Source organism: Neodiprion fabricii, chromosome 5 (genome assembly GCF_021155785.1).
Source record: "Neodiprion fabricii isolate iyNeoFabr1 chromosome 5, iyNeoFabr1.1, whole genome shotgun sequence".
Classification (NCBI taxonomy): domain Eukaryota; kingdom Metazoa; phylum Arthropoda; class Insecta; order Hymenoptera; family Diprionidae; genus Neodiprion; species Neodiprion fabricii.
In genome coordinates, this window is record NC_060243.1 from 2,855,441 (window position 1) to 2,876,137 (window position 20,697).

General features: G+C 39.8%; 4 protein-coding genes across 8 annotated transcripts; 2 read left to right on the forward strand and 2 right to left on the reverse strand.

The window, feature by feature from the left end:
- Window positions 1–106: 106 nt before the first annotated feature.
- On the reverse strand, window positions 107–6,098 carry LOC124183391 (exportin-6-A). 4 transcript variants are annotated; one of them, XM_046571826.1, is made up of 17 exons: window positions 5,901–6,098; window positions 5,545–5,714; window positions 4,973–5,176; window positions 4,661–4,855; window positions 4,413–4,572; window positions 4,056–4,315; window positions 3,617–3,780; window positions 3,078–3,384; window positions 2,911–3,003; window positions 2,666–2,834; window positions 2,398–2,557; window positions 1,972–2,327; window positions 1,576–1,903; window positions 1,233–1,430; window positions 871–1,149; window positions 619–784; window positions 107–515 (listed from the first exon to the last, which is right to left on the reverse strand). In XM_046571826.1, exons 2-17 carry the CDS (start codon window positions 5,545–5,547, stop codon window positions 438–440), a joined length of 3,120 nt encoding a protein of 1,039 aa, XP_046427782.1. In that variant the 5' UTR covers window positions 5,548–5,714; window positions 5,901–6,098; the 3' UTR covers window positions 107–437. The 4 variants fall into 4 exon arrangements, with proteins under 4 accessions (XP_046427782.1, XP_046427781.1, XP_046427783.1 ...); XM_046571825.1 differs by lacking the exon at window positions 5,901–6,098 and having other exon boundaries at window positions 5,545–5,779; XM_046571827.1 differs by lacking the exon at window positions 5,901–6,098 and having other exon boundaries at window positions 108–515; window positions 4,661–4,852; window positions 5,545–5,779.
- Window positions 6,099–6,165: 67 nt separating this feature from the next.
- On the forward strand, window positions 6,166–12,232 carry LOC124183393 (SWI/SNF-related matrix-associated actin-dependent regulator of chromatin subfamily A containing DEAD/H box 1 homolog). The gene is made up of 12 exons (XM_046571829.1): window positions 6,166–6,573; window positions 6,785–6,987; window positions 7,098–7,288; window positions 8,158–8,386; window positions 8,687–9,020; window positions 9,134–9,408; window positions 9,532–9,669; window positions 9,743–10,066; window positions 10,137–10,438; window positions 10,505–10,717; window positions 11,015–11,121; window positions 11,247–12,232. The coding sequence occupies exons 1-12, from the start codon at window positions 6,465–6,467 to the stop codon at window positions 11,384–11,386; spliced, it is 2,565 nt and encodes an 854-aa protein (XP_046427785.1). The 5' UTR covers window positions 6,166–6,464; the 3' UTR covers window positions 11,387–12,232.
- A 164-nt stretch (window positions 12,233–12,396) lies between these two features.
- On the forward strand, window positions 12,397–16,218 carry LOC124183400 (sialin). Of its 2 annotated transcripts, none has more exons than XM_046571848.1 (8): window positions 12,397–13,059; window positions 13,669–13,898; window positions 13,975–14,211; window positions 14,301–14,388; window positions 14,471–14,691; window positions 14,774–14,932; window positions 15,170–15,544; window positions 15,610–16,218. In XM_046571848.1, the coding sequence occupies exons 1-8, from the start codon at window positions 12,984–12,986 to the stop codon at window positions 15,730–15,732; spliced, it is 1,509 nt and encodes a 502-aa protein (XP_046427804.1). In that variant the 5' UTR covers window positions 12,397–12,983; the 3' UTR covers window positions 15,733–16,218. The 2 variants fall into 2 exon arrangements, with proteins under 2 accessions (XP_046427804.1, XP_046427805.1); XM_046571849.1 differs by lacking the exon at window positions 12,397–13,059 and adding an exon at window positions 13,280–13,401.
- LOC124183394 (protein CIP2A homolog) lies at window positions 15,960–20,622 on the reverse strand. The gene is made up of 10 exons (XM_046571830.1): window positions 19,807–20,622; window positions 19,506–19,727; window positions 18,893–19,389; window positions 18,619–18,793; window positions 18,201–18,539; window positions 17,899–18,104; window positions 17,534–17,789; window positions 17,218–17,457; window positions 16,903–17,154; window positions 15,960–16,832 (listed from the first exon to the last, which is right to left on the reverse strand). Exons 1-10 carry the CDS (start codon window positions 19,906–19,908, stop codon window positions 16,605–16,607), a joined length of 2,517 nt encoding a protein of 838 aa, XP_046427786.1. The 5' UTR covers window positions 19,909–20,622; the 3' UTR covers window positions 15,960–16,604.
- Window positions 20,623–20,697: the final 75 nt, after the last annotated feature.

The following is a 20,697-nucleotide window of genomic DNA, read 5'->3' on the forward strand; positions in this document are numbered from 1 at the left end:
TGTATATTTCAACAAATATCGGACGAGGGATAGATGAATCAAGTGATTTAGAAATTTCATAATTTGTAATAATTATTCATAATAATGAAGTTTTATATATAAATAATTGAACGGGCGAATAAAATTCATTTGACTCTCTTATTCTACGTAATAGGAATATACAATGTATAGATATGGCAGTATTTTGCTGCATCGGGTGAATGCGATTGATAATTATACAATTTTAAAACTCGAGACTGATAATTGTACGCCGAAGTTGAAACATGAAATATCAATGCTTTTCCCGAAAAGACTATCGCCGGCTATTAATTACTATCTTTTACCGTTAATTATTTTTTTTGTCTTCGTTTCGTAACAAAAATACAGAAAGTTATGTAATGTACTAGCGCATTTATATGAGAGTGGAGGAAAGGAGATATGTATGTATAATACATATATTAAACAGTCCGACAAAATTGATAGCACCTCAAATCAGTCACCATACGAAGAACAGATCTTGTCAATGTCGGTTGATCCTGAAAAAACAAAAAAATTGGAATTAGAAACATGTGTTATGTATTTGTAGGTAAACTAATCTTCCATCTACATTGCATAATAAAGTATAAAATTAATACTCACTGTTGCTCGGTCAAAGTTTTCTAAAAGTGTGCATCTCTGTTCGTCGTCTAGTCCCTCACATCCAGTTAAAAATTTTGGCAAAAATTCACCAAAAAACCAGTCACAATTGACAAGCGCAAGACTGTGAACCGCAGTCGCTATTTCGTCGGCCAAGAGATCGTGAGATCTGAAATGGGATGAATATAAGATTGTTGACCAGATTCGTAGACACACTTAAAATTCCTCTAAATGAGAAGAAAAAATTTTTTATACCTTTGAAACAAAACTGTAAAAAGTGCTGCCAAAAATCTCTCAAGTAAATTAGTTTTGAAAATAGAACGCTGGTACAGACGGCATCTAGAGTTTAGTTGTTCCAGACTCTGAAGACTCTGACGAAATATGTTCACGTCTGGTTGTAGTAACGCCTGACCAAACGCTTCCAAAATAGCGACTAACTCTTCTCTGTGCTCAACCGGCTCAGCTTCGTCGGGATTACCGAAAGTCCGTAGTACGGATGAGTTATAAAAGTACTGCCAATGGTGCATTAAAATACTGCACAGAAACAAGTATGGACGGATTTTACTCCCATAAAATTGAATAATTGATCGTAAAGTTAATTAATCGTTACACTTTACCTATGTAACAAGCGTAATAAAACTATGGTGGTATCTGGGTGATCGCTCAAATCACTCCTGACAACGGGCCACACATTGCTCAAGCACAAGTCTGTTATTGACGGCACGAACGCTTTGAAAGCTCTGCCAGGTGCTGACACAACCAAAATCAATATTTCCAGGAGCTGATCCAACGTTGGTCCGATCGATATATTTTCACTGAAAAATATTAATGCAGAATTTAACAAAGGTGAAAAAGGTTTGATATTTTCAAGCTGTTGGTAAGTTTTGTTCGCTAGATTTTTTAATATTTCTGCTATTTCAGACATCCCATTTACTTCACACATTTAACAATGCTTATTACCGAGTAAAGATGTGCAGCATAGCTTGCGCCGCATTTTGTGTATACTCTGGTCCCAGTTGTTGCTGAAGAACAGCAAAGGCGCTGTGGAGAAAGCTAAGCAATGTTTCACATGTTCCTGGAAATCTGATGAGATGAGGGAGAAGTTCCAGTACTCGATTTACTGTTGATTCTAGATTAGTGTGTAAGAGTTTTTTTATTGCTGTAGACGACGAACGACAATCTTCCAACAACTCTTTGAGTGATAGTACCGACGATGATACTACAATTTCAGGAGGCACCGGCTGCCCCTCTCCTCCTAGTGGGTGCGAAAGAGCCGTGACCATCGTGCCTATGGGAAGTTATTTATAATTTGCGTGATGAAAAATGACCAAACGTCATCTCTATGTTAATTCTTACCCATTAGTCTTTGCCGCGCCCCGATGTCTCCAGCAGGGAGAATTATTCCGTTGACCAGGGCTCTCCTGAGGACCTTTGCAGTATCCTGATTAAGATGCGGATGGGAGCCGGCACAAACTAAATCATTAAATGCAGGTTGATCCCAGAGGTTTGGTTTGAGAATAGAAACTGTGCTCTGCATTAGATGCGCAGCTGAGTGAACAAATTTTGGCGGTAAATTTTGGGGAAACGTGTTAGGCATCAAGGCCCAAATACAGGACTGCACGCATCGTTGACTTAAACTGTCCTTCAATTTTTCTGGCCTTTCCGATATCCAATGGCACCATGCCTGGAGTGAAGCCAACATCTGTGAATTTCTGGAAGACGGAGCATGAGAAAATTTTTTTGAGCAAAACGTGCATACGAATATTTCACCAATAAGCTTACACTTCAACTAGGTCTTGAAGTATTTCAACTGGCTGAAGATTGGCCCTGTGCAGTTGATTGTCCTTGGCAAAAGTGCAGACTTCGAACGTTTGCGAAACTAGTTCCTCGGCCAATGAGCAATCGATCCCTGGTTGATCCCCTATTTTTCCAAAACGTTTGTCTTCAAAAGAATTGTAAACCTATTTTCTTCTTTTGTCTGAAAATCTGCTTTTCGTATTTTCCAGTATAAATTCATCACTCAACATGAACTTCAAATGATACAACTTACCAACAAAATGAACATACAATCGAGCCAGAGCCTGAGTCATGGACGCCAAGTCCCGTAGATGAATTCTTACGTTAGAAGCTTCGGAATCGTTCAGGACCACTACCTGACCACTTGCTACGGCTGAACCTAACTTTGCGTAAACTGATAGACTCTCCCGCCAGGATTGATACTGGGAACATAAAAGTAGCATAAAATATATACCTAAATAGTCCCTGGGAAAAAAGATACAAGATTTAATATCGCACCAGCAGTGTGAACACCGGTATAGGAGAGATGTCTGCAACTTTGGCAAGGCATTCGATATTGCAGCGTAAAAAATGCTGCCACTCCGTCTCATCCTGCAAAAATGTTTGAAAAATTAGAGATTATCTTTTGTAAGGTGAGATAAAGCACGATTAGGCAAACCACTTACATTTTCGTCCAATGTATCAGTGTCCAGAACCTTTAGAGTGTGCGCGTTAAATTTGAAGGTGACTTTTTGTAAGACGCGTTCTGCGAGCGCGAGAGCGACTGTAGCATAGCGAGCCTGAGTGCTTTCCAGCAGTATGGACCAAACCTCCAATGATCTAGTATACCCCATCGGTGTGATGCAGCGTTGAAACGTGTGATGGTATAATACCTCGAGAAGCGCATTGACGGGAAACTTTGGGCAAGATTCAACCTTTTTGAGGTGATTTGTAACGAATAACTGCAGATACTCTGTCATTTTTTCTAAGTAGCTAAGAAAGTAAACCCCAAAAACAATAATTAGCATATGTTTGATTGGATTTAGTTCTCATTATCACTTTTAGCGCAAGTACTATATCATACATATAATAGTTACCGACGGCAAAACCGTCGTCACGAACTTTCCAGTATTTTCTTTACAACCGGCCTAACGTAGGGAGGGATAGGTGGATGAACGGACGGACGGTCAGACGGGAACGATTGGAACTTGTAAATCGGAATCACCTTTCGTCGATGGACTCTAGATGTTCTATGGATTGAAATAGTTCTATCCCTCGTTGAAATATCTGCAGCAGCAAGCTCTCTGTGGCACTCGGTGAGCTTGGGCGGTACAGCAGTTCATTTATTGTCGTCAATGCTTGCACGGCTGTCTCAATCTGCCTTCCGTTCTGTTCAATTCATGTTTGTTTTAATTAATTTTGCGACTCTTTTTCATGGTTTTTTGCAGAAAGAGAAACAAGACACGGTATAATGAGTTTGCTGAATTACTTAGATGATTTAACAGTCTAAAGCCCTGACAGCTCAATGGGAAGATTAAACTTTTGACAATACGGAAAAGAATCAGTTAGAAGTATTACATAAGCGATATAAGCCTCCAAAAGAAATTGGTGACTTTTAGATTATCGTTTCTAGTCAGGATTATTTAGTAACTATTGTTTATTACCATTGAATCACGATACTTGGCGCAGGTGAAAATAACGTTCAATAGGTTGGTAGAAAAATGATCAGTGAGAGTTATCCAGGTGAACAAATGTGCCAGAACTTCCAGGGTGATGATGCAAATTTCCCCGCTACCAGCTGCAAGTCCTTCCACATCTAAAACAGTTCTCCCTTGGAGAGGAGCACTTTGAGCACCCGTCGGCGAAGGTGGCGGAGTTATTGTGCCGGACCTATTCTGATGTTTGGTTGTTTCGACAAGAAGTTCTAAATTCACAGAAAGGATACAAAGTCATAAATATTCTCAGCATAATAATAGAATTCTATTTACTGTTATTTCTTTCATGTTGATAAAATTATTCACCTGTAAGAACATCCAAGGCGGTTGGTACCAAACTGTTGAACAACCTAAGCAATTCCGCTTTTCGGTGAAGTGGTAAGTCCTCTCTCGGGGTTCCCAATTCCTCAGAAGCAGTTTTCAGGTAAACCAGACCCAATAGTCTTGTGTGCCTGTGACCTAATAACTACAAATAAACGTGTTTCATCGATTATAAATCTAAATACAAATGTTTTTAAACGCAAGCCACACAGAGCAGCGAACTAGGTACGTGCCTGTAAAATATTTGAGAAAAAGTCGGAGTAAAAGTGAGGCCAGTCATGCCTGGCGATATCAACCACCAACTTGACCACCTTGTTCCGAACAAACGGAGTTATACCACGTTCTAGGGAGAGAGTGTACAGCGTTGATCTTACAATAGCTCTGTCTTCCCATCCCAGCACTGGCCATCGACGTCCAATTGCTGTCTGCTGGATTGGAAGCAATCAGATACCAAATATTAGCTTCTGCACATGGGAAATGTATCTGGTTTAAAGGAGAGAAAAAAAAAAAAAACTACAAATGACTAATAGAGCAGTTTTACTCGCCTCGAGAGTAGTGAGTGCAAACATGCTGACATAGCGATTGTCAGTTGATGACAAAAAGTAAAGACACAGCCTCCAAGAGTCGATTTGTGCCGCGAATTCATGAAGGCTCTGTTCGATTGATCGTTTTTGATCATTGCTGGTTTGTGGTGAGAAAAATTCAGTCATCAGTTGCTCCAGCCTCCGAAGCACAGCTGCATCGTTGTCCTGTAAAGAAAACTAACTTCCATAACAGGTTGATCGAAGCTGAGCATGCCTAATGTCTTTTGTTCGGAGCGACCTACATGCAAAGATAACTTGGAGACTTGTGAAGCTTATGAAAGGAAAGGAAAGCAGAAGTGGGGCTTAACCAGACCCCAGATAGCTCGAGAAAAGAATAATCAGAGAAACGGTAAGTCAGATTGATATTTCCACCAATTTTTAGTACAGTGAAGAAGCAATAGTGTAACTGAAAACCCTGGCAGGATCGCAAGTATTGTTATACAGGATTGTCTCGCCCTGCGTGATATGCACGGCGGCCCTTGTCATACAGCTTTGTCGTATTCGGGTGTGACTGATTCTGAGAGATATCTTACCATTTTGATCGGTCAACAATTGACAGCTGACCTGATGACGGATGGTTATAGGAAAAAGATGTTTATTTTCGCATAGATGCGAACAGCAGTAGCACCGAATCGCCCGGGCGTACGAACCATCCGCGATAATTACAGACGTTACTCCAATCGCCCCGCACTTCGCGGTGGGACTGTGGGAGTTAAAGCCAAGGTTGGATTATCCTATGAAGTTAGCCGTGCAACGACTCGACCTCCATTCCACTCGTATTCTTTTACGTGAATAATCGATTATTTCTTTTTTCTAGCCATCGACTATTTCTACCGATGAAATCGATATTTCGTATTCAAGCAGCGGCTGGCTCTTTGAGACTAATTACCTCTTCGCAGACGTGTCTGTCCGTAAGCTGCAGATCTATCACGGAGTAGTTCTATGCAATTTGGAAGAATTCGGTTTTTCGAAAACTGGCGGAGACGTTTAAGCAAGAGAAAATTAAGATCCTTAGCATTCTTTTCGAAAATAATCGAATTTCGAAACCCTCGTTACGAACCATGAACTATCGACGCTATGGAGAACTGAACGAAGACCCTCGACTCGACATCACAAAAAACTACGGATGATTTATCTTGCAGGTGTTCGCGAACTTCGCGGCCATCATTCGGCCGTCGCCAAGAGTCGTGTATTAGCCATCTTTCCTCTACAAGTTCAGCGGTGAAAATTCCGCAACGCGAGATCGTAAATCGAGTGAAGCGTTTACATTTTAAAGATGCAAACTGCATACTCTACAATATACACGTACATGTAGTATACACGGCTTGGGTCCGTGCATCTGTTATTATAATCTCCATTTGTTGGAGGTTGCCTTTAAAAAACTAAAAAAAAGAATCTCAAACACCAAGAAATGTCACCTCTATCGCGCTACACCGATAGTTGACGGGATAATATGTCAGATTCAAATTCATTTGAGATTAAATCAACGGGCAGCCACAGTCTTTTGGAAAATTTGCGCAAATTTAGATTTCAGAAAAAACCAGTGAAAAAGATGAACACGTGTAAGTCCCATAGAAAATTTTTCATTGTAATTGCAATTGCAATCGTTATTCTTCTCAACGTTTCACTTAAATTCACTTCAAATCACCTTACCTCAGATTTTCTTTTCCGTTTTTCTTTCAGCTTCTTACCCCCATTCCATCCTGTTTTATTATTATCCTCACCTTTAGCAATACATGTAACAAAACCAAATTCTGATGTTTGTGCCTGTAGCTGATGAAGACAGTAACCTGACGAGTTCTGGAAACCAAATACGACGTAAGCCAGTGAACAGGATCGAAGACAGTGACAGCGATGTGGGAAGCCCGACTAAGCTGCAAGGTTCGATGCCACACGTTGACAATAAACCAGAAACCAAAGAAAGGGAAGAGAAATTCAAGTACCTGAGTACATTGTATCCTCGCCTCGATGCTCCGGTTTGTTCTATGTCTCAATGCCAAATTTCATGTCAAATTCAAGCCAATGCCCAAGTTGGCGCATTTTTAATTTCAGATACTTAATTCTATGTTTCTTTCTGTTTGTACAGCGAATTCTCGAAGCGCTGAATAACTCCAACTGGCAGACGGATGAAGCAGAGAGACAGCTTAATAGCCAGCGGAAGAGACTTGGCAATAAACCATTGTCGTCTAGCAAGAAAAAAAGGAGAAAAGTTGATTACGACGAGGATGTTGATAATGACTCAGATGAAAAGAACTACAAGAATAGGGTATTCGATAGGTGAGTTTTGATGGCTTAAACTTTTTCAAAGAAACATGCTTGAATGCTGGTTTTTGAAGTACGTATTTAATCATTGTACTGTTCTTTCCATTATACTTAAGTGATATAAAGGAGTTCATTTTATTTGTAACAATATGTTATTATCTTTTTGTAATGTAGGTATATGTGAAACTAAATGAGTACAGGATTCTCTAAAAATTAAATGAGATCAAGCTTTTACCATTCACTAGCATAGTCATATGCATAAGATTGTTTCTGGTACAGCAGTAACTGTAATAGGTATAAATGATTATTAATTTTATGTTGCTTTGGGTCTGTTACAATTCTACAGCATACATTATTCAGCTATCTAATTTATGCAATAATTTTAATCGTTTTGAGAGTTATTCTTGTGTCTGCCTCTAGTGGTAGTTCTGAAAATATTATGAGTATTGTAGATTGGCTATATTTTGCTAAATCTAACGCATAGAAACATATTTTATACTATTCACACAACGGCGGTTTATTTTCTTTTAAAATTCTTGAAGGAAATATTGCGATTCTTTGTATTGGCTTGGAAAACTTTTTATTTGGCCAATCCAGTTATATTTTTGTAGTATGTTGTTGTGACAAGTTATTGCATTCAGCTTTAGCAAGCATATTTTTGAGTCTTATGCATTTTGCTTTTTTTAAGTCTTACAATTAATTAGGAAATTCAGAACCTGTTTACAAATTGTCACTAAAATGGAGGGTGCACTGACCCTTAGGCTTGGTGCATAGGTAGGTTTGTTTTGTGGCAAGTTGAATAATTTTTTTATAAAATATAATTAATTGTTCTTAAATTACTTCTTTAAATCTTCAAAAGTATGTTGTGTTATTGTTGTCCTCAGCGATGACGATTCAGACGCCGCGGTATCAAACGAACTTACTAGTGATAAGAAATCTGTACTGGATTTCATGCAAAATGCTTTGCACATGGAATTGCTGCTGATGTCACACTGCTCCCAGAAAAGAGCGAATGCCATTATCGAGGCTCGTCCATTCCACGACTGGCGAGACTTGGTGCAAAAGTTCCAAAATTATAGATATTTAGATACTGAACTTTTAAACTCTGCCCAGGTCTGTATAAATTGTATTACATCTACATACATTATCAATTATTTAATAATACATAAAAATATTCTTTCTCTCGATTTATTCTACAAAACATAGTCTTGTAGTGTGCATCTTTTATACCGAACATATTGTCTATTAGTATACACATTGTTGCATTTTTTTCATCTAAAAGACAATATGAAACCAATGCTTAAATCTCACTGAAATTGAGTTGCACGCAGCGACATAAGTGCTGAGTGCATTTGCAAGCAGTTATCATTTATCCGGAAGTCATCAAAAAATAAACTAACAACAATATTAAAGGTACTGTTGGGGACACGTCACGTGGTCGATACTTTGATGAAGAAGTGCCTTCGACTTTCGTCGATTCTAGAAAGAGCCGTGGCAGCCGGGGCAACGAACATTAGGCAACAACCAGCAGGGATTCCTTCTGGTCTGAATTTGGCCTCATACCAAATGGTCGGTATTAACTGGCTTGCTGTGCTGCATGCCCAGAATGTCAATGGTATATTAGCTGATGAAATGGGACTGGGAAAGACCGTTCAAGTCATAACTTTCCTCACTTATCTGAAGGAGGCTGAACTGGCCGTCGATGGGGCTGGACCTCATTTGATAGTAGTGCCCAGTTCGACAATGGGTGAGATTTATACATCCATGTAGCACCGCATCTTTGGAAACGAGATATTTGAAATATAGGAATAAAAATTTCTTTCCTTAATTCGTTGAGTTTACTATTTTCTCTCGGCACAGAAAATTGGAGCAACGAATTTGAGCGTTGGTCTCCAGGCTTAAAGGTAGTCGGCTATTACGGGTCACAGGACGAGCGCAAGGAGATGCGGATGGGATGGCGTGCCGGTGATTTGGAAGACGTTGACATTATTCTTACTACTTACAACCTGGTCAGCAGTACACCCGAGGAACGAAGACTCTTCAGAGTAATGCCCATGCAGTACGTAGTCTTCGACGAAGCTCACATGCTCAAGAACATGTCAACCATTAGATACGAAAACCTCATTAGGATCAATGTAAGTATGTTTTACATTCAAGTTTAGAGAAGTCCTTCGCTCAACCTATCGACAGTAAATTTAAATTTCGTCATGATTCCGCAAAATGAGAAAACAAGATATCAACATTTCATTTGGTTTCAGGCAAAACATCGAATCCTGCTTACTGGCACTCCTTTGCAGAACAATTTACTTGAATTGATGTCACTGTTGATGTTCGCAATGCCATCAATGTTTGCGGGCAAACAAGCAGAGTTGAAAAGCCTGTTTTCAAAAAATACTGTAGGTAAAATATAGTTCATTGGCGGTAAAATCATTCGCCGGTTATTGATTAAATGAATAAATAACATTGCAGAAAATTGCAGCCGAAAAGAGTGGCCGTGCAGAAACGGAATTTGAAAGGGAACAAGTAGTCAATGCGAAGCGAATCATGAAGCCATTCATCCTTCGCCGTTTGAAGTCGGAAGTTTTACAGGATTTACCTGTGAAAACGGAACAAGTTATTCGTTGTCGTTTAGAAACGTCGCAGCTCGAATTATACCAGAATTTGGTCGCTGAGTTCACTGTTGAGGCTGATTCCAATAAAGAAGTTAATGGTACTGGAATGATGATGCAGCTGAGAAAGCTAGCTAATCATCCCTTACTTATAAGAGACTACTACAACGAAACGAAACTCAAGGTTTGATGCAGTTTATGCTGGTTCTTTTCTCGTACTCACTCCGAAATTACACATTTGATAATATTTTTAGGATATGGCAAAGAAATTGTCTCGTGATCCAACATACAAGCAGAAAAATCCTGACTATGTGTTTGAGGATTTGCTATGGATGTCAGACTATCAGATAAACCAACTAACAAGAGTGCACAAGTGTTTGGCAGGACAAGGGCTGCCGCAGGAATTGATCCCAAATTCAGGCAAATTTCAAAAATTCGACGAACTTTTACCGAAACTCAAAACTGATGGTCATAGAGTTTTAATATTCAGCCAGTTCACGTCTATGCTGAATATTATTGAGGACTATCTAGCCATCAGGGGACACAAATTTACAAGGTATGTAGCTAATTATTGATATCAATGTTTATAATAACTGTATTATATATTATTTTTTGTTCACAGACTGGATGGTCAGACGCCGGTACCAGAAAGACAATTTTTAATAGATGAATTTACACAAAATCCAGACATATTTATTTTTTTACTATCAACAAGAGCTGGCGGTTTAGGAATAAATTTGACTGCAGCGGATACAGTCATAATCCACGACCTAGATTTCAACCCATATAATGATAAGCAGGCCGAAGACCGTTGTCACAGGGTTGGTCAACAGAGGTAAGTTGATACGCCAGTTTACATTAGCACTCTCACGCCCTCGGGTTCTTATCTTTATAAGCGTCAAGATGTTTTTTTTCGGGAAATCCAACTCATTCTAAAATTTACGTTCATCGGCAATGCAAATTGAAAGATTACTGTTTAAAACAACGGATATTCAGTAGTTATACAGCTCAAAAAAATGTTACGAATGTCCGAGATTTTTTATCAAATTACCGGGAAAATAAGAGAATTGTCAAGTCCCGTGTTCCTGGACACCCTGAACGTGTGTGATCACTTGGTTTCGTCTTTCCACAGGCCAGTTTCGATTATAAGATTCATAGCAAAGGATACTATAGAAGAGGGTATGTACGAAATGGCACAGGGAAAACTCAACTTGGAACAACAGGTTACTAACAACGAAGGTATTTATATTGAGATATTGGAAGAAAACAAATTAAAATTCAATTGCGAGAATGTTGAAACGCATCATTGTAAAATGATAAAAAAAATGTTATCAGACCAATAAATTTTGTACAACGATTTTCAGACAGTGAAAATACCGACAAGAAAAGCGTTCTCAACTTACTTAAAATGGCACTGGGATTGGATACCTCAAGCAAATCTCTAACACTCCCATCGACGAAATCAACAAATGGATCGGTACAGAGACCAAGTATAGGGGAATAGGGAATGATACTTTTTTAAAAACGCATCCTCTCGGTCAATTTAGATGTGTAATTGTATGCATTTTTTTCTTAACAATTCCGATTTTAACGATTGAACGAAGTGATATTTCAAATTTCCGAAGGTGAACTTTAGTTAATAATTTTATCATTTTACAAAGTCTTTTAATTAGGTTTTTAATGAATGCATCGATCTGGCTTTGGAGCTGCAATTCCCACTGCTCGAAATATGTATACAATAATTGAAACTCCATTATCCAGGATACGTAAAAAAGTATTACTATAATTTATTATTTTATACTCGCAGGATGAATGGGTATTGCAAATTTTTCTACCGTTTGCGAATATACAATACAGTAAGTATACCACTCTTGCCGTAATTTCTAAGATTGTCTGTCGTGTAAGTGCTGGTAAATTTTTTAACCCGTTTGTATATTTTCAATTAAATAAATTATAATTAAGCACGTCGATGGAGCAAGGGCCTACATCAAAAGCAAGGTCCAGACAAAAATAAGATGACCCCATCCGACTTCGGTCATTTTTCGCCAAACGTACTCAACTTTCCATTTTCATAAATTTGGTTCTTCGATTCAGTTTGTAATGTTCAGTTAAATACTTCACTTCAGAAAGAGCTTAAATTAACTTATGGTGTTCCATCGATCCTATCAACAAGATCCATAAATGCCTGAAACTTTTTCAGACATCAAGTACCCATTGTGTGTACAACCTACACCCCAATATTTAAGAGTGAACAAATGATTTTTAATTGTTTAAAAAGATACGGAGCATGGACCACGGTGTGGATGAATATTGAAATCAATAAAGTACAACAATCTACATGATAATGGAAGTCATATCATATCATTGAAAGAAGGTTCATCGAGATTTCTAACGTCCACATCTTTCCTCTCCTCTATTATAGCTACCAGAATAAAAATCCTTAACTTTTCAGCTCTCTTTTTCCTGATCTCGCGCTACAGTGGTTCGCGTAGACTTCCCCCCACTTTTCGCCAGTCGTGCTGTCGTGGCGAAAGAGGGTCGAGACAATCCCGATCTGTGATTGGCAAATAGCGCGATCGGATCGCAGTAACATTAAACTGAACTCTGATGACGTCACTTCAGTTTGACAGTTGTGCTCCCGTCTGCTGTTTCTGTCACGGTTCAGTCTCGTTCGGTGCGGCCAACGTGGAAACTCTCAACGTACAAAGTTTATCTTTACGAACGTCACGCTCAATTGGTTAATTCAAGCGTAGAGTGCACTGATCTCTATACCAATAGAGACCAATAGAGATCAGTGGTAGAGTGAGACGTGAATTGTGATTGAGAAAGGCGCGTTTTAGACAAGTAGAAAGAGAAGGAGTAGTTTCGCCCTTGTTAACTCTCCTTTGTTTTACCTCCGTACCGAAGTTGGGCTTTGGTGTGAACCTGTATAAACTGTGAAAATCGCACTCGAGTACGGCGGCAAAAACAACCAGTTCAATGTAACAGATACCTGTGCGTTCTTAAGCAATAAGTTTGCGGTGCTCTGTATCTTACACAGAGATACAAACTGAAAAAAACGGCCAACTGTTGTCTGTGAAATTGAAAATTGACAGGACACCATGGTCGAAGTGCTGGACCCGACTTTGTCCAGGGACAACCAACCGCTTTTCATAAACGACGTAATCGAGGATAAACGTGAGTCATAATTCGTAAATTAATACCTGGGTAGTTTAGTATTACACAGGTATGAACGATAAAATTACTCTCGTGGGAACGACGCATTGTTTATTTTCATTCTGTTATCAGCAGCTCAGCTGTTTTAACCACGCAGCCTCTCAACTTCGATCCGACTTGTTGTCTTTTGTCCGACTGACTTACAACAATAATAATGACGTAAACCCTGTATCGCTGTGATTTGTGGGCGTATTTAGTTATTACTTCATATCGCTCATTGCTGGTGTTTTGTAGTCTCTTTTGTCAGGTTAAGCCTTTGTTACTCATGCATCGCTGTTCAGCTACGCTTATCTGTTGTTAGCGGTTAGTGTAACTAGATCCATTCTCAGCGAGATTATTACACGTTTTCAACTTTGCTGATTAGACAAAATACCGATACAAGTCACGGTGTAATTCACAAGAATTGTTTTATCAAATTTCGTATAATCAGATTACAAAAATACCAAAAACAGTTTAGTAACAAAGTTAGGCCATTATCTATTTTATAAATCTTTTATGTTACCAGAGATGAGTTCTACGCATAATCTATGCTTAACTGGTTTAAATTATTTTTTGACAACTCTTTATCAGTTTCACAGAGTCAGGAGCCGCTCATTGAGGATACAAAGTCATGGGTCAAGGCACGCTTCACATTTGGGTTCCTTGGATTTATGGGCTTTGCCCTTGTTTACGCAATGCGAGTGAACCTGTCGATTGCCATCGTCTCCATGGTAAATAAGACTGAATCAAACAAAAACGACAGCGCCAACAGCACCGACATCTGTCCTTCTGTGGACCCTGTAAATGGAACCTTCGTACCGGTGAGCATTCGTTACCAACAATCTAAGCTCGTACAAAGTAACAATTCTAATATCCATGCACATCTTTTTTGTCCAGCATACCGGAGAATTTAACTGGGATGAAACAACACAGGGCATTGTTTTGGGGATATTTTTTTTCGGCTATGTCGCTACTAATGTTCCTGGTGGTCGATTGGCTGAAAAATATGGAGGAAAGTTGGTTTACGGACTCGGCGTCTTTTTGACTGCTGTTTTGACTATTATCAGTCCGTTTGCTGCTTACTGGGGACTGGTTCCCTTTGCCATTGTTCGAGTCGCTGAGGGTATTACAGAGGTATGTTAAGTAATTGGTCTTATGTATTCAATGATAGATATGAAACATCACCAAGCACTGCGCATCAATACTTTAACTTCTTATTACAGGGAGTTACGTTTCCTGCTATGCACAGTATGCTGGCTCACTGGGTTCCACCACTGGAAAGGAGCAAATTCGCAGCGACAGTTTATGCGGGTAAATCTATAAAATAATAAATTTTTCTACTCTTTCGCATATAATTTAATATCCTGTATAACAGTTACTTATTCATTCACAGGACTTAATTTTGGTACTGTGATATCGCTTCCGCTGAGCGGCTGGCTTTGTTCACTGGATCTTTGGGGCGGTTGGCCTCTAGCCTTCTATCTCTTTGGTGGGCTGGGTGTAATTTGGTACATCTTCTGGTTGATATTCGTGTTCGACACACCCGCGCAGCACACTAGAATTGATCCTCAAGAAAGAGCATTTATCGAAGCATCTGTTAAGCTAAAGAATGAGGTGCGTGCCTTTCTTATCTACCTCATTTCTGTTATTCTTCCCATTCACAATCGCAGTCATTAGTTTCTGCATTCGTTCAAAGGGCGAGGTGAATGCATCAGTACCTTGGCTAGCTGTTTTTACTTCACGGCCAATGTGGGCTATAGCTCTAACTCAGTGTGGCCAATCTTGGGCCTTCTACACTTTACTCACAGAGCTACCCACGTACATGGATAAGATTCTTCATTTCGATATTCAACAGGTGAGACTGATAAACTTCTTCCAAGATCGCCACATTATTCTGCCTTGGAGATAAAGTTACCCTTTCAGACAAGCTCTTCAATTGGTACTTTTATCGGCAGTTGACTAGTTTTTACTGGAGGCAAGAATATATTCTTTTGGTAAACCTCTTATTCAAGAAAATTAGTTTTTACGAGAAGGTGGAACAACCTGGTTTGAATATCTAGTTTTTATTCACTGTCCTAAACACCTTTTTCAGGATGCAGTCTACTCAATGTTGCCGTACCTCAGTGCATGGATAGTAGGCTTAGGTATCTCAGTGTTGGCTGATGCACTCCTTGCCAAAAATCTGCTATCTACCCTAGGATCATTCAAGTTTTGGAACACGATCGGCTCTCTCGGGCCCAGCTTGAGCTTCTTGGGTGCAATATGGGCTGGTTGTGATCGAAACATTGTACTCTTCATGCTAGTTGGTTTAGGTTCGCTGCAGGGAGCCGTTTATGCTGGAAACCAAATGAATCACATTGCACTTGCTCCTCAATATGCCGGTACATTATATGGCCTGACAAATGCGGCGGCAAATACGTGCGGCTTTTTGGCACCCTACATCGTTGGCATGGTCGTCCAGGGGCACGTGAGTTCGATGCATTTCAGAACTGCTTGTACTGATAACTAACATCGATGCTACATATGTTTCAGGAAACTTTGACTCGATGGCACCTCGTTTTTTGGCTAGCTGCAGGGGTGAACATGGCAGGTAGTCTTTTTTACGTGGTGTTTGCCTCTGCCACTGAGCAGCCTTGGAGTAAAGGGAGCAGATAACTATGTGGATAATTTAGGAACAATCGCCTTTATCCTGGTGCACAACTAGTTGTTCAATACTAGTTCTAGCCTTTTTATTCATAGAACTGTAGTATGCTGCGCATCCAGTAAAAATTTATTACTGTCAAGGGATCAGGATTCCACGACGATAACTCAATTATCAATTAGTTAGTGTTTCATAATGTGAATTGTATAATAAGTGGTGCAGAGACGATTTTTAATTTTAATTACTAATTTCTTTTACACGAAGAATCGGTTAAAAGCTATCGCGGAGTTACGTACTAGTTTCATTTGCCTGTCGCGTGAAAATTCGTGATGGTTGAATATTGTAAATTACGAATGTGAAAATCGACCTATTTTTTGGGAATGTTAAAATGGTTAAAATAATTTTTCCAGATTTCTACATCGCACAAATACTCTATTTGCTCTGTAAAAATTGTACATTGACCGATTACCGATTAATAAGTGATAATTTCCACATGACAATATAACATTCCATTTATTTTAAATAAAACTATTTTTGTTAAATTTTCCTTTTTAAGAAGGATAGGAAATATTATTCACCAAACTCTGAAATAATAAAAAGATAAAAAAAACCTTTATTGCAGATAATGAAGGAAACGAGTACAAAGTAGATACAATTATCGTCCCGGAAATTTGAGTCATTGAAGAGATGCAGAGAATTGTGCAGTAGGTACAAAGTTTATGATAGATTTAACTGTAAGCGATAAGAAACGTGCAATTTCCGGTAAACAAGTGACTTCTCTTTCATCAAGTGCCTTAAACAGTGTATTGCACGACGTTATCGCGTTACAGATCCGAAATATATCGTTTTCGAATGATGATTATTTTCCGACAACCGACCGCCGTGACTAACTGGTATTTAAATCTTCTTTCTTTTTTGCAGTGAGCTCGAATATTATGTCCCGCATACGACTCAGGTCAGAGAGCTCTCCTTTCATCCTCTCAATACACTCTTCTTTCTCAGAGAGTGCCTTTTCACGATTGTAGCACTGCTCTGCTTGCTCTTGAAGTTCCTGTTTCAGAGCAGATATGTGATTCTGATTCGAGGCAATTTCTCTGTTCTTCTCTTCGAGCAGCTGTAAAATATTTTCAAAAATTTAGCGCACGCTCACAGGTATGTACTTCCGTACACTAAGATCTGATCACCTGTTTCTGTTTATTCGATCCGTCTTCCATTTTCCGTATAACCCGGCTCAGTTCGTTAATTTTCGTTGCAAGTTCTTGGGCTTTTGCCTCGCTAACTTTTCCCTCAGTCAGTAAATCGTTAACTCTTCTTTCCAGAGTCTCGATCGTTGATTTACTAGTTTCCAGCTGTCCTAAATATTCTGCGGTGGTTCGGTTAAGCTGATCAATGGTGGCCGACTTTTCCACAACTATTTTACGAAGTCCTCGAATTTCCTACGATTCGTTTTAAATTACGATTAAATTGCGACCAAGTTTTGAAATGTTTCACTGTTTTACCTGAGACTGCGTCTCACGTGTCCTACTCATTTGTGCCTGTTCTTCTTTCAGTTTTGCAGTCAAGCATATCTTTTCAGTTCGGCTTCCTTCGAGGCATTGTTGTGTGTAAAATAGTAACTGATGAAGCCTGCTAGACTCTGCAACCACCTGTGCCAACCTGTGTTGCAGGCTAGTTGCGTGACTGTTGGCCGCTTCGAGGCTCGCTTGTGTGGCTCTTTCCGCGTGTCGCATCGCCGCCAACTATAAAAATTAAGGAAATGGAATCACGTTATCACACGTATATATATATTCATTCTCAATGCTTAATATTACATGCCTTATATTCGTATAGCTCCATAACAGCTGAGGTTGTGGTATCTTGGATCTGGTTAGACTCAAAGGCTTGCTCAAGTTTGGTGATAAATAAATCGAGGCGTTCTTCCTGGGCTACCGAAAATAGGGGCATCTGCATTTCGCTCGAATAGCCTTGTTCAGTGGGTGATCTCCCTTTGGAAGACTGGCCACATGCCGTTCTCCCCTGAACTAACACCAGGGGTTCCAGTTCGCCCATACATTTTGCTACTGCGGAAATGCTGTAGTGTAGAATTGTAAGAAATTTCCGTTAATAGCCATATTTTTTCAATGTAATTCGGATATTTCACACTTTGCCATGAAGCAAAAATTATGGAAAGGAACAAATACCATTCTTGTGGGAACCCGACTGATGAGGGTAGCTGCAACACCCGCTGCTTGACATCTCCATCACCAGTGAATAGCGCCAATGCCATAACCATTTGAATTTGTTTTTTCCGTAGCAATTCAGAGTACAGAGTTAGCCAGTTGGAATCGTGGGTTGCGAGGTCGGCTGTTAGAGAGAGTGCATGGACATGCAAAGTTGTTGCTGGGTCCTGATAGTTGCGATAATAAATTTTTTACACTTGTCATTCTGAAACTTTTCCTTCTCTTATAATAAGCAAACGTGTGACATGCTGCTTGATTCTCACTTGAAATAGATTTCCAGGCACAGCTTCACACGTCGCAGCTTCACTCTCTTCAAGCACCGGTCTCAAGATCTGCCGCATCGCCTGGTCTGTGAATGTTTGCATTACTTTCTCTCTAACCACAGGAATCCGCACCATTTCTTGTACAAGCTGTAGAAACTCCGTCAATCTGGCTTGTGACTCAACACTCCGACTGCTTCCGCTCTCTTCCATTTCATAGCCACTGTCCAGAACGAGCATTAAAACACTCAAGTCAAGCTCATTGAGTATTTCAAGAGATCCTTTGGATCGGCGAGTGTCAGTGATTACTATCCTAATGAGGCTCAATGCCTTTGAGCAGACCTGAAACCAAATATTTGTCAGTTGAATCTATTTGGCTGGAAACTGGCAGCAAGTATAGCATCAGACTCTGCTACCGTACTCTTTCAACTGGGACCCACATCATCGCTGTCCTGACACATTTGGAATACAATGGCATCAGCGACGGTATCTGAAGTCTAATAATTGAGACCAGGAATTCCATCATCAATGCTACACATTCAGGGTCTGAGTTATTCTCTAGTCTCAACAATATGTTTTCAACACCTTCGGCGTAACTGAAACAATGCGATACAACAGTGTTTAGCAAAGATTTATAACATCTAATATGGTTTATTCTAAAAGATAAATTTCTATGATAATCTTTCAGCATATACCCAGGATAAGTTGCGAGAACATTTCTCGAATGTTCTTTTTGTCGAACATCGTCAAAGAAGTCGACTGTATGCCTGAGAAGCAGTACATTTTTCTCCTGGAGGGCAGAAATCAGGCTACAAAATGTGACCGTAGCGAAGTCCAGGATATCTGTATCGGTTAGTTCTCTGTGGATGCTCTCCAATACCATAAGCAATTTACAGCATTGGACTTTTGTATTCATATTGTAACTTTGCAGCTTCAGTAAAGTTTTTACAAAAACTTTTGTATCGACGGCGCGCATGAGGGTATAAATTGCAGGCAGATTTTTGTAACAGAGATTGATCAGCACCCCCAAAGACAACGCAACCACTTCTTCCTCGGTTGATTGCGACACCCATTGCGTCAAAGTTGAAATTAAATAAGGCAGGTGCGCCTCCTGCCAGGATATCTTTACTCCATATGTAAGCTCCTGAATCAGTTGAAGGACCCTGATACGTTTCTCGGCCGTTAGATTTGCCTGCAAATTTGCAAGGAATTGATCGTCTAGTATGTACATTAATAATCTGCAATTATAATTCACCTCGTTAACTGCCCTTGAACAACATTGATAGATTGAGAACCGATTGGACAAACCTCTAGAAGCCTTGTCAAAATTGGTGTGAATTTGTAAGTGTGAATAAGGGTCTGTCTAGCAGCGGAATTCTTGCAGGCATGCTGGAGAACGGCAACAGCGCTCCAAATTATGCTAGAGCGCGATGGAAGAGCGCTCGCAAGCTCGTAAAGACTGACATAAAATTCTGTGGCGATGCTGGTCCCAGGATCAAAGATGCTTAAGTCTAAGGAAGCACCGATCGTCTGTAAATCATCAAACACAATTTGAATTTTGTTTCATGTTTTGCTTCAAGGAGTCCAGAGAGGCTGGGAACAGACGTACCCCTAGATTCCGTTGTAATGCAGATGCCGTGGTTTCACTCTGATGCTTTGAGTACTCGAGAGCAGCCGCAATGAAGGCCTTCATAGATCGGTATTTTTCCATCTTGTCTAAATTGTTTCACGGCAGTTCGAAATCCGTTTGTTAGTTGAGAATCAGTGTCAATATTGAAGGCAGGCGATTGCGAGAAAAATCCACTCATCCATTTGGTGCGCGATCGTACAGAGCGGTAAAAAATTCATCAAATTTTCCCGCGACAGTCGCATTAAAATAACAAGGGCCACCAAAGTTGTGAAAAAAATTAATTGATTTGCTCAATATTATCGAAATACCGACAAAACTTATATCCTGTAACCGACAGCTAGACTCTGTCTTCCATTTTCAAAGTACCCACCTCTCCCAGCTTGCCGCATTTTCAAAAGATTCAAACTGACGCAGAGAGAAGTGTGGAGAGAAGCTTGAAAGGGTGCACGCTCGTGTTTTTAGTGCTCCCAATTTCGTAGCGCTTATTGACACGAGATGCGTCGTTGGAACTAATTCTCAAGTTGTATGGACGATTACCGACCGATACTCTGCCGTACTTGGCATTACGGAGCCTATGGTGTGTGATTTGATCAGTTTCGACCACTGTGAATATGGTCTGTTCATTCGCTCGTTGATATACATTGAACTACACATATATCAATGCATTCTCTAGTGATTCTCTGCTTTGCTGATACCGAATTAGGCAGAGTAATGGTCAGTTACTGATACGTATTTACCGACCATAGATCTTAAAGATTTTCGTATTAGAGAGTGCTACGAATTTCGGAACACAGCAAACGTGTGCTGGCCTCTCTCAGTTTTCTTTCTGGCCGGAGGTTGTCAGATACTCTGATTTTCCGTTATTTAACG